Consider the following 12,745-nt stretch of genomic DNA (forward strand, 5'->3'; position numbering starts at 1 on the left):
TAATGCAAGGCATATACACATGTATTATGATAAATTTCTATTAACTAAAGCACCATATATATTATGATAAATTTCTATTAACTGGGTGACTGTTAAATGATTTCGCATAAACACAGCTTGTAGTTTGTATAGCAATTTGATAATAGGTTGTTTTATATATATATACATTAAATTTTTTCAATTTTTTTCCCTATACAACTATAACAACAATAAGAATACTGGTCTGTAATTTGATGAGTTTGTTTTATCATCGTTTATACAAACAGGAATCACATACACTGTAAGCATGTTTCAAAACACCAGGAAATTGCAAGTACGCAAAGATTACTAATCAAAATTTTAGTGAAAACTGTAAATTCATTATACTAATTTCTTTTATCGAAATATAGCTGAAATTGTCGGGACAAGAGCTCTTTTTCTTTTTTTTGGGGGGGGGGGGGGGTGAATGATTTTAATGATGTCACTTATTTCATTTTTGTGTATTGTAATATTTTCAACTTTGGCTTTTGTTTTTTGCTTCAAATCCAGGAAAGTCTATCTCCGCTACGTCATAAAACACTTGACAGAAATAAGTTTCACTTAAGCATTATCTTGTTTAAATGGAGGAAACAGATATAACCTGCGACCTATTTGTCAAGAAGTTTTTGTGTTTGAGCATTTGAAATGATTCAATGAATCATTATTTCTTTGCTTCCAGAATTTTTCTAGATCTCTCACATTTTTAGATTTTATGCAAGCCTTTCTGAGTTTATCACATATAATTTGTTTTTCTTTCCTGATGTATTCTACACAAAGACGGGGTGGTGAGACCCGACGATAATCCTTGGTTTAATTCTAACATTTGTTTACAAATTCTGATAGTTTATTATTAAACTTTAACGTATCAACATCAATGACATCACTATTCAAAATTTCATCCAATGCGTTTCACTAATTTGTTTCATGGACTATCTCAACGAATTTAGAATTCACCTCATTCGTGACGTCACGAATACACAACATATAGCATACTTTGTTATTACACATTGAACCCGACATTTTTTTTTTTTTTTTTTTTTTTTTTTTTTTTTTTTTTTGGACAAAAAAGTTGCCATGTCATTTTGAACAAACCTTCATATTACCAAACCATCTGTCGAATGGAAGGTAGTGACTTATCGTAAACTTTGCCAAATATACACGTTAGTGAATTAAAACTTTGACAAAACCGCTTCATTTGAACACTTGGACATCACTAGACCTGAGCTAGTGGACACATATGATGAAAAACTTTGTAACACTCTGGAGGTAGTAGGCCATTACAAATGAAGGAAATCATATTGCGCCCGAAGAAAAAAAGAATTTCACACTGCTAAACGCGAGCGCAGAAGGCGGAGAGACTCAAACACAAATATATCAAAACTTATGACACAGAAAGAAATTAAGTGAAAGATGGATTTTTATTCTAACAAATGAGAAGAAACTAGTCAAAATCCAAAGCAATTATACCAACTTTACAAACAGACTCATGGGAGAAAAAGACTTGTTCTTCATGTTGCGTCGCTAAGTCAAAATTGCGTGGCTGTTCACCATCAAACTGAATAGCATAATATAGAAGGAATGTTTGGACATAAACTTATTGGCAAGTGTTTCTTGACGCTTGTGTTCAGGTAAGACTGTATCAGTCTTTTCCATCTTCATTCAAGAAAGCCATTATACGACCACTGCTAGGGAAAGTGAAATTGAAACCAGATTTATTACAGAACTACAGACTCATTTCGAAAGTATCATCCCCTTTAAAAGTTCTTGGGAAGGCATAGGCTGCTCGAATGAGATGCCACAAAGATTCCTACCACTTTAAAAATGATGTAGCTCAATTGGCATACCACCCCTGTCAACAGAGACGGCACTGTAACGAGTTCATTATGAAATTACAACAGCCTTGGACATTGATTCCTGTGTTGTATTGGTAAATGTATTGGTAATTGTTGGACCTTTCCACAGTCTTTGATGCAATTGACCACCAGATTCTTCTAACTTTGTAAGACGTCATGAGTTCTCCTTTGGCATTACTGTACAGTAATTGGTGCAGCACCTGCATAGATAAAATCCTACTTAACTGGTCCGTATACGCAAAATTTGGATATCGGTTCTACACTCAAAGGACTTTTTGCTTCCTTGTGGAGTGCGTCAAGGCTCCCTTCTCGGACCTAGACTCTATGCGATGTTTGCCAAACCATTAGGTGAGCTATGCCGTAGACAAAATATCATCATGATAATCAAGCATACTTATGCAGACATGAAACTCTCTGGAGGATTGTTTATTTAAACAGTGAAAAGCTTTGTTTGTTAGTTTGAGAATTAATGTTGCAGCTGTTGTGGGAAAAGTACATTATGTAATTTTAAAAAAAAACAATTTTATTATTTATATTTATGGCTGTATTAAAAATCATATAAAGTAGGACTATGTACGTTAAATATTGTTTTATTGATATGTAAGTCATTGTATGATTCATTGATGGAAGAGCCACTGCTTGAAAGAAATCGCTTAGCGGCGTTAACGTATTGATAATCGACCATGGTTTTCATAAGAAATAAAGGTGATAATATTATGTACATGTATTGATAATCGACCATGGTTTTCAAGAAATAAAGGAGATAATATTCAGTGGATGTAAATATTCGACATTAAATCATGAATATGCTCCAAGTTGTTAATTAAAAGCTTAATCAGGATTAAACCGAGTTTATTGTTCTCTCCTAAATAACATTCCAGTTTGACAATCTCGTACCTTGTACCAACTTACTAGTGCCTTTGGAAACACAGTTACAACCAGCTGAATATGTATCAGAAATCTAGGTGTTTTCTGTGACAGAAGAACCGTATGAGAATTTCATATTATAGTCAACTTCATAATAACTTTACGGTCTCTTATCACAGAACATGCTTGTAAAACCGTGTGCTATCGCGCCTGGACTATGGAAATGCATTTTTCTAAGTCTTAAACCGTACAGATGTGAGCAAGCTTCAGAAAAATCAGAATTCAGCAGCTCGACTTGTAACCCGCGTACTTAGAAGGATGAACTTACATCACCGGTGCTAGTACCATTGCACTCACTTCCGGTTAATTTCCATGTCCATGCAGTATATTTTGTTTGTTTGTTGTTTAAAGCCCTCTCGAGAATTTTTCACTCATGTGGAGACGCCACCATTTGCCGATGGAGAGCTGCAAATATTGACCTATGCTCCGCACTGAGGGCCATTGAGCAGTGAGGGATCTTTTTCGTGCCAGCACCTACGGCGATACGGGACCTCGGTTTATACGGTCTCATCCGAAGGACCGGTCTCCACGTCTCACAGTGGGATTCGAACCCGCGACGTAAGGATCAATTCCTTACTCCGCGACTCTAGAGCAGACGCTCTTACCACTGCGCCACGCGGGCGAACCATGTCCAGTATAAGATTTTCTTGTATAATATGGTGAAGCACCAGCCTATTTGGATAATATTAAGGTGTCTCAGCCCAATCGGTCTCTGCGCTCTAGGGATTCTTACACACTAGTGAGACTTCGTGTTTGAATAGAATCTATGGGGATAAGCGCAGCCACTCCGTGGAACAATTTACCAATTGTCCTTTGGTTGAATGGATCTGTTAAGTGTTTAAGGAAAATCCTAAAACGTACCTTTGTAGAAAAGTTTATATGGAAAAAAAATTATATAAAATGTTAAGTCCTTTCGGTCAATCCATTGGTATCGACTTCACAGAAAAGCATACTAACCTCGATGTTCTTTTCTTTGTAGTCAATATATCTAAGGATAGACCTCATGGTGGAGCTTCTGTATTTCGAAGGATTTTCAAATTATACTTTCTCTAATATTCTACAGATGTAATAAAATTTGAAAAACTTGTAATTATGAAACATATTGTCGTGTACAAAAATTATCGAAGATATTACTGAAGCCAAGACTTTGATGACCCAACAATCTTGGATTTTTATATCTTTACGGTACAATTGTGTGTGTCTGTTTTATGTTTATGATGTGATAACTAAATTTGAAACACCTGGTAATTCTTTACGTAGACAAACTCTTTAACAGAGTTTAAAATTTTTCACGTAGACAAACGCTTTGACTGAGTTAAAAACACGATCTCTTTAAACTTACATAAGCTGTCAGATCATCAAGTTTACTGCTTTTCAGAGGCTGTGTATTCGTTGTAATGATTTACACACCTTCTTTGCAGCTGTATACCCACTTTTCTTTCAATAGATATATCATATTTCATGGTCATATTGGTATTTTTTAAAACTTTCTTTTCACATATTATATGATCAATTGTTTTTTAATGAAACACCAGATAACTAAATAAATGAAAGGCGAACGTAACAGGCTGTGGCTGATTTACTTTGTGTTGTTGCATGATGCTCTAACATTAAAATCAGCGAGAAAGGAGCCTCCAAAATACATCGTACTCAATGCTCAGCGAGCAAAACTTTTGTCTCCCCATTGACGATCGAACTTTTCTTTTGCATTACGTCATAACGACATCGAAGAGCCTGATAAAAAATCATCAATATTTTTTTAAATAATTGGGACAAATAAATTTTCTTTCGGATGATTTTTTTTCACTCTCAACTTGTATTTATTTGGTAGCCATAAGGAGGACATTTTTTCAGATGGCAGAAAAATTCCACTGGTGAGAATGAAACGATTGCGGTACTATTTTTCAGTTTCAAATATATAGGTCTATGACCTACTTTTCATGCTAATAACCTCTAATTTTTTTTTTTTTTTCAAAAATTGGAAAAACTCCTAAAAAATGTTGCACTATGACCAAGATTTTCTTCCCTAGCAAAATATAGCAAGTAATTTTTTGAAATTCTACCCGTATTTTATCTGATCTTACAAAAACAAAACAAAAACGAATGATGAGAACTCTAAACTATTCATAGCTTTGGTTTACTTATATTGCCCATGTTCTGCAAATATCAAAACCACATAAGGTCATGATCCTATTTTTGCAAAATATGCAATCTTGCAATCTGGAATGGCTTTTGTTCAGATTTTTTATGCCCACAAATTATTTGAAAAAAATATATAAGTTTTTAAAAGGTTAACATTTGCAAAATGACCTTTTAATTTACCTTTTCTACAAAGGTAAATGAAATTGAAAAGATCATAGAAACCCATTTTTATACAACATAGTAAGAAAAAAAAAATAGTCCGAATCCTCTCTGCATCACCATAACTCTACATTTTATATTGCATATTTTTGTCAAATAGTAAAACATTATTTTTTGATATTAATATTAATTCATAGCATGGCTATTTTGTTCGTTTCGAACATTTTTTTAATATATTTAAGACATTGTACTTTAAAAGGGCATGGACACAGCGGCATTGTTTACAATTTGAAGTTTCTGTTTTTATCAAAAAATAACTTCAGTTTAATGAATTACATGTAAACTTACATGAATATTCTTACAATTCAATGACAATGACATTCTTCAAAACATTTTCTGGATTATAGTTTTAATATTTTTCATTTATTGACAATAATACTTCTACTTTTCTTAAGTATTATGGATAAAGTTTACTTCGTGAAAGTGCAAGGATACATTGTAAGTGTCAATTAAACACGTCCCGAAATTCGTAGTTTTAATAATTTCCAGACAAAAAAAGTTTCTAAAGACGCTTTTATTAAATTTCAGTGAGAAATGCTCTATCAACATATGAGTCGTGATATTAAACTGAAAATTTAAGAAAATATTAACTTCAAATCTGTGTCCAAGCCCCTTTGAAGCAATCCAATTCTGTCAACTTAAACCCTGAGTAGACGTCATCCTTAAGGCTGTCTACGACGTGGATATTTATAAACAGTGTTCGAAGTTCATTTATCCATTTTCAAAGAAGCTGGACAAATGATAATTTCTAATGAAGAATTTAATTATCAATTGATAATACACGTAGAATAATCAAAATTTTATTCTAGAAAGTTACTGTTCTTTTTCAAAATAAGTCATAAATCAGACTTATATTTAGATATAATTAGCACAGTTTCTCTTTGTAGATTTGTATTATCTATAGTTGTCTTTAGATTTTCCATAATTATATATGATATATGTAAGTGTTCCTTGTAAGCGGCACTCATAAAAGTAAACATTGGTTTTGTCAACATTATGTAAGAGTACGTCTAACTTCTGTATACATATGAGATAAATATCAGCACGAAGCACTCTCCTGTACAATTTCTGCGCACTATTTACCACGTGGTTTATATGGACAGTATATATTAATCACATTCAAAATATTATCTTATGTTTTCATTTTGATAAGTCATGCAGTTCGGATTTCAATAGTTCAAATAAGTCATGCAGTTCGGATTTCAATAATTCAAATAAGTCATGCAGTTCGGATTTCAATAGTTCAAATAATTACAGAATAACATATAAATATATTCTACGTGAAGTGATTACTAGTATATGTGCGTAAGCATTGTTCACTGACATATGGCATTTTGTTGTATTTTTCTTTCCTAAGCTTAAGGAAATAAAACAAAGAAAATAACAACATTTATTCAATTTATCTTATATAAATGGTTAACTTTTTACAAACATAAATTTAATAAAAAGTGCGATGAAAAACAACACTCTTGACAAACTATAAAAGTAAATTTTCTTACCAAAATTTTTGGATGAGCTAAACACTCCAAATACACAAAACGGTAATATTTTTAATTGTGTTTTTAAAATTACAATGATTTAAAACTTAGTCACGACGATGTCACAGCTAAGTCCACATGTTTAGCAACAGGGGCCTCAATAGTCAGTACGCCGTCAGGGGACAATGAAGAGGTCAGTTTTGAGGTGTCTACGCTTTCCGGAAGAAGGTAAGCTCTCGTAAACTCCCTTTGCACGTTCTTTCCGGGACTTGATTCCTTATGCTTTGCATGCACTGCCAAGTTCCGGTCCACAATTTTCACAAAAATCTCTTCCGGTTTGAATTGGCTGCAGTCAAATTTCATATCAAGTTTCTTGTTTCCAAAAGAATCTTCTACGAAGGGAGTGTCAATTTCTAGCATATTCTTCCCAAAGTGAGCTTTGTCAAATGGATCCTTGTTCATGTCCCATGGGTTTAATTTGAACATTTCTCTCCGCGCTTCTTTTTCAAACTCTTCAAAACATTTTTCGAAATCGTTCTTAAGCTCTGGAACGAGCAAATTTTGTGAGTGAAAATTTACAGGAACCAAGCGTGACATGGCGTTATATCCCCTGGAAAAGGTCTCTAATCAGGATTTTATGAAACTCCTTTGAACTGTTGCAGCATCGATATATGGTTACGCATCCAAGACAAGTTATGTTGTTTCCTGTACTGACATAAACGAGGAACGCTACCAGGAAAATACTGGAAGATCTATAGATAGGAAGTAAGAACCAAGACTTTGGAATTACAAATACGAAAAAAAAATATATGGTATAAGGATGCAGAAGGCGTTATCTAAATATAATTGAAAACTTTCTTTTCGAATTAACTTCATGAAACTTTAATTAATTTTTTTCTTCCCTCACTGATTTAGACCATATATTTAAGTAACAACTTTTCACTTAAAGATACTTGTATGTTTAAGCATCAAAATCCTTATACATCGGAAGATCAATAAATAAGCACAGCGGGAAGAATGACCTTGACATTTGAGATACTGCATGACCTTAAATCAAGGTTGAACTTAACGTTTAAGTTTTTGTGTTAAATATTTTTTATGGCTCTCTTCAGTAGGTTCCAATTTCCGAAATATTGCTGATTAAAATACATTGTACTTAACTCAAGATATGCAATGACTTCACATTTCACACACATTTTCTTCAATTCAGTTAACAGTACACCGCAAATGCAAGAATAAATATTCTGTAAAATAAATATTTCGTGTATATTTGCGGCTTTCAAAATTTTATTAAACTCATCGGCAACATTGACCTTTACACCTGAAACATGACTTGCTAGGTTAATAAACTGAGACTGGCGTTGGCTTTCTTTATGGTTGCATGAAATATGGAGATAACGAACAGTATTCAAACTCAAGGTCCATAAAAACAGTACAAATCGGGAGAACAAAAACATCAGAGGTGGGATCAGGTGCCATGGAGGAGTGGGTTTCCCCTGTCGATTGGTCAACCTGCCGTGTGCTCCTTGTCATGATCGGAAAATAACGGAAAAATCCGTCGACAATTCAGTGTGTAAATAATGTGCATCAATGTGGGCGTTCTAGAAGAGCTTGTCCGATACGGTGACGCAAAGATACTGGTCAGGTCTACTGCGATCCAATTGGGACAGTTCTAGATTAATGGGATCGCAGTAGACCTAAGAGCCTTGGATTGCGAAGATGTGAACTTTTGGGCCAAACAAAATTTTCTTCCCAATATACATGATATAATAGCTATACTGCTTACAATGATCTTCGACATATTTAAGTTGAGCAATGGCTATGACACATTACCTTGGCCTAAACGAAGTCTGAGTGAATTTTCGAGTGTAGCTTGAGATATGAATCAAACAAAATTTTTAGCATAACGGATGCAGTGACCTTGATGTCTGAGATATAACCTTGAATGAATGACACCCCCCCCCCCCCCATCTCAATAATGTTGTACGAAGTGGAATAAACACAAGAGTGGTGGACATAGAGAATCCTACAAACCTTTGTATAAGGCGGCTGTGTAATGGAAATATTTATGGTTTGTACAAATCAACTTCATTCGGTAATAGTGAAAGGATGGTCTAAAATATATTTATTCATTACAAATGAAATGGATTGAACAGCAGGCATAATGCCTATAATCGTTCTCTCCATAAGTCAAGGTACATATAACAATTATTGGTACATTTAACATTGAAAAACAGTATGTAAATAGATCATTAATTGGTACATATATAAGGTGAATCCAGAGAAAGAGAGAGTAAAATAAAGAGAAAAAAACATAATAAAGTACATTTAACATTGAAAAGCAGTATATAAAATAAACCATTAATTGGTACATGTATAAAGTGAATCCACAGAGGGCGAGAGAGAGAGAGAGAGAGATTAAATAGGGAGAGAGAAAGACCATAAATTAAAAAAAACATAATAAAGTTGACTCAGAGTGGAAAAAATTCCTTAACATACCTAAAATGAGATATTATTCTTCCTAGCATATCATGATAAACTAAGATTTCATTGAAAACCTCTTTGAGTTTCTGATAAAGGTATGTACATGATCGAAAACTGAAAAGTTGTCTTCTAAACGTAAGGATTCAGCACCATATAGTATATCATCTATATTAATTGGTATGCCATTCTCATTCATATATTTAATCAGCATCTGTCTTTGAAGAACATATTGTGGGCAATACATGAAAAAATGTAATGAATCTTCAGTTTGGTATCCACAATTTGTACATTTTGGTGAATCATTAAGGCGGTCTTTAAAAAGATCAGCATAAGGTTACTACATTTATTTCTCAACTGGCAATGTAGTATATTTTCAATTCTAATCCCATAATTGTACAACTTGACTTTATTTTTGGATGTGAAATGTCCTTGGATGGGGTGGAAATAACACTACATGATGCTTAATGTTTTGTTTATAAAAAAAAATTATGTAGATTGTATATATACACTTCATTATGTTAATCTAATTTTCATGAATTTGAATTTAAAATAAGGACGCATTCATATCAATTAAATATCAATTATCTTAAATTGTTACCTTGTTGAAAAGAAAATAAGAGGTTTCCACGGAACTGAGTACAAGAGTACGTGTTTCATTTACATCGAGGTACCATAGGTTAGAATAACGTACATGCATGTAGTAATAATGCAAGAAAATTTCAATTTTGCCAACTTTGGCTTAATTAGAAAAAAAAAATATGATGAAATAAATGCCATAGTATGCATGAAAACCGTATTGATCTACAAATTATTTAATTTGTGGAACAAAATGACATAAAATCATATTTTTCTCTGATATATCATTATTAATATAATGCGATACCGACAAAAGATAAAAAGGATTATTAAACAAATAGCCGGTTTGAAAGTAAATCAATCCAGATTTTATTAAAATGTAACGGTGAAGCAATGCGAGAATTTGGGAACACAGGTTAATTGTACCTGTTTCGAACATAAACTTAGTCGGAAAATGTTTGTTTTTTTTTCTCACGGTAAGAGTATTTTTTAAAATGCAAATTAAAGGAAAGAAGGTATAATTTGGAAGAAATTGAATCTAAAGAAAATGTAGATGGGTTTGTATCAACTGCCAAAAAAATTCTTTAATTATAACCACGTTGATAAAATATACACATGCATACAACTACAACTTGCAAAAATATTCGGAATGTTAGACAAAAATGTGAGTCACAAGTATTCACAGAGTATTGTCAGAATACATCGTGGACAAATCTTACATAGAAAAAGATCAAGTCCCCCACCTAATTAATCAGACCATCTAATGGTGTCTTTGAAGAATTGATGCATTTGATTTCAGAATTTTAGGAGGTAATCCGAATTTAAGAAGAAATTATTATTATAGTGTCCACTTAACATGATGGCGCATACTATAGAGGCAGTGGATTGTTTTCAACATTAAAATGTGCCATTGAAAAAAAAAATATGAATATACATGTACATAAAGAAAAATCTTGATGATAAGTGAAGAAAATTTGTTATTCTCAGGGGGAAAAAATCTAAAAGTTGACGGAATCATACATGCTACTCATAGATATCTAGACGCAATCTTATGGAACGCCATAGCTGCCTTATGTGGTTATTTCATGAGAAGATGGTGCTTTATTATGTTATGCTGTGGTTATTTCATGTGAAGATGGTGCTTTATTATGTTATGCTGTGGTTATTCATGTGAAGGTGGTGCTTTATTATGGTATGCTGTGGTTATTTCATGTGAAGGTGGTGCTTTATTATGTTATGCTGTGGTTATTTCATGTGAAGGTGGTGCTTGATTATGTTATGCTGTGGTTTTTTATGTGATGGTGGTTTTTCATGTGAAGGCGGTTTTTCATGTGATGGTGGTTTTTTCATGTGAAGGTGGTTTTTCATGTGTTGGTGGTTTTTTATGTGAAGGTGGTTTTTCATGTGATGGTGGTTTTTCATGTGAAGGTGGTTTTTCATGTGATGGTGTTTTTTGGTTTTTTTTATGTGAAGGTGGTTTTTAACTCATCTGAGCTGAAAGCTCAAGTGAGCTTTTCTGATCACATTTTTTCCGGCGTCCGTCTGTCTGTCCGTCTGTCTGTCTGTCTGTCTGTCTGTCTGTCTCTAAACTTTTCACATTTTCGACTTCTTCTCAAGAACCACTGGGCCAATTTCAACCAAACTTGCCACAAAGTATCCTTGGGTAAAGGGGATTCAAGTTTGTTCAAATGAAGGGCCACGCCCTCTTTCAAGGGGAGATAATTAGGAATTAGTGAAAAAATAATGGCAACATTTTAAAATCTTCTTCTCAAGAACCATAGGGCCAGGAAAGATGAAAGTCATGTGGAAGCATCCTCAGGTAGTGTACATTCAAGTTTGTTCAAATTATGCCCCCCGGGGGTAGGGCGGGGTCACAATGGAGGATCAAAGTTTTACATAGAAATATATAGGAAAAATGTTTAAAAATCTTCTTCTCAAGAACAGCAAAGCCATGATGAGTCATATTTATATGGAAGCATCCTCAGGTAGTGTAGATTCAAGTTTATACAAACCATGACCCCCGGGGGTAGGGCGGGGCCCGCAATGGAGGATCAAAATTTTACATAAAAATATAAAGGAAAAATCTTCTTCTCAAGAACAGCAAAGTCATGATGGGTCATATTTATATGGAAGCATCTTCAGGTAGTGTAGATTCAAGTTTGAAAAAATCATGACCCCAGGGGGTAGGGCGGGGCCACAATGGAGGATCAAAGTTTTACATAGAAATATATAGGAAAAATCTTTAAAAATCTTCTTCTCAAGAACAGCAAGGTTATGATGAGTCATATTTATATGGAAGCATCCTCAGGTAGTGTAGATTCAAGTTTGTTAAAATCATGCCCCCACGGGGTAGGGCGGGGCCACAATGGAGGATCATAGTTTTACATAGAAATATATAGGAAAAATCTTTAAAAATCTTCTTCTCAAGAACAACAACGCCATGATGAGTCATATTTATATGGAAGCATCTTCAGGTAGTGTAGATTCAAGTTTGTTAAAATCATGCCCCCACGGGGTAGGGCGGGGCCACAATGGAGGATCATAGTTTTACATAGAAATATATAGGAAAAATCTTTAAAAATCTTCTTCTCAAGAACAACAACGCCATGATGAGTCATATTCATATGGAAGAATCCCCAGTTTTACATAGAAATATATAGGAAAAATCTTTAAAAATCTTCTTCTCAAGAACAACAAAGCCATGATGAGTCATATTTATATGGAAGTGTAGATTCAAGTTTGTACAAACCATGACCTCAGGGGGTAGGGCGGGGCCACAATGGACTCTCAAAGTTTTACATAGAAATATATAGGAAAAATCTTTAAAAATCTTCTTCTCAAGAACAGCAAAGCCATGATGAGTCATATTTATATGGAAGCATCCTCAGATAGTGTAGATTCAAGTTTGTTCAAACCATGACCCCTGGGGGTAGGGCGTGGCCACAATGGAGGATCAAAGTTTTACATAGAAATATATAGGAAGAATCTTTAAAAATCTTCTTCTCAAGAACAGCAAGGTAATGATGAGTCATATTCATATGGAAGCAT

General features: G+C 33.8%; 1 protein-coding gene across 1 annotated transcript; it reads right to left on the reverse strand.

Annotated features, from left to right (window-relative positions):
- Window positions 1-6,535: 6,535 nt before the first annotated feature.
- Window positions 6,536-7,336, reverse strand: LOC133201804 (alpha-crystallin A chain-like). The gene has a single exon (XM_061337642.1). The coding sequence runs from the start codon at window positions 7,232-7,234 to the stop codon at window positions 6,749-6,751; it is 486 nt and encodes a 161-aa protein (XP_061193626.1). The 5' UTR covers window positions 7,235-7,336; the 3' UTR covers window positions 6,536-6,748.
- Between the last annotated feature and the right edge of the window lie 5,409 nt (window positions 7,337-12,745).

Source organism: Saccostrea echinata, unplaced genomic scaffold (genome assembly GCF_033153115.1).
Source record: "Saccostrea echinata isolate AGI-Se365-2 ecotype Australia unplaced genomic scaffold, CSIRO_AGI_Sech_v1 ptg000001l, whole genome shotgun sequence".
NCBI classification, from domain to species: domain Eukaryota; kingdom Metazoa; phylum Mollusca; class Bivalvia; order Ostreida; family Ostreidae; genus Saccostrea; species Saccostrea echinata.

What these genes read in the sequence shown, in the direction of transcription:
- LOC133201804 (XM_061337642.1), bottom strand. Translation starts at nt 7,234, where the DNA reads ATGTCACGCTTGGTTCCTGTAAATTTTCACTCACAAAATTTGCTCGTT.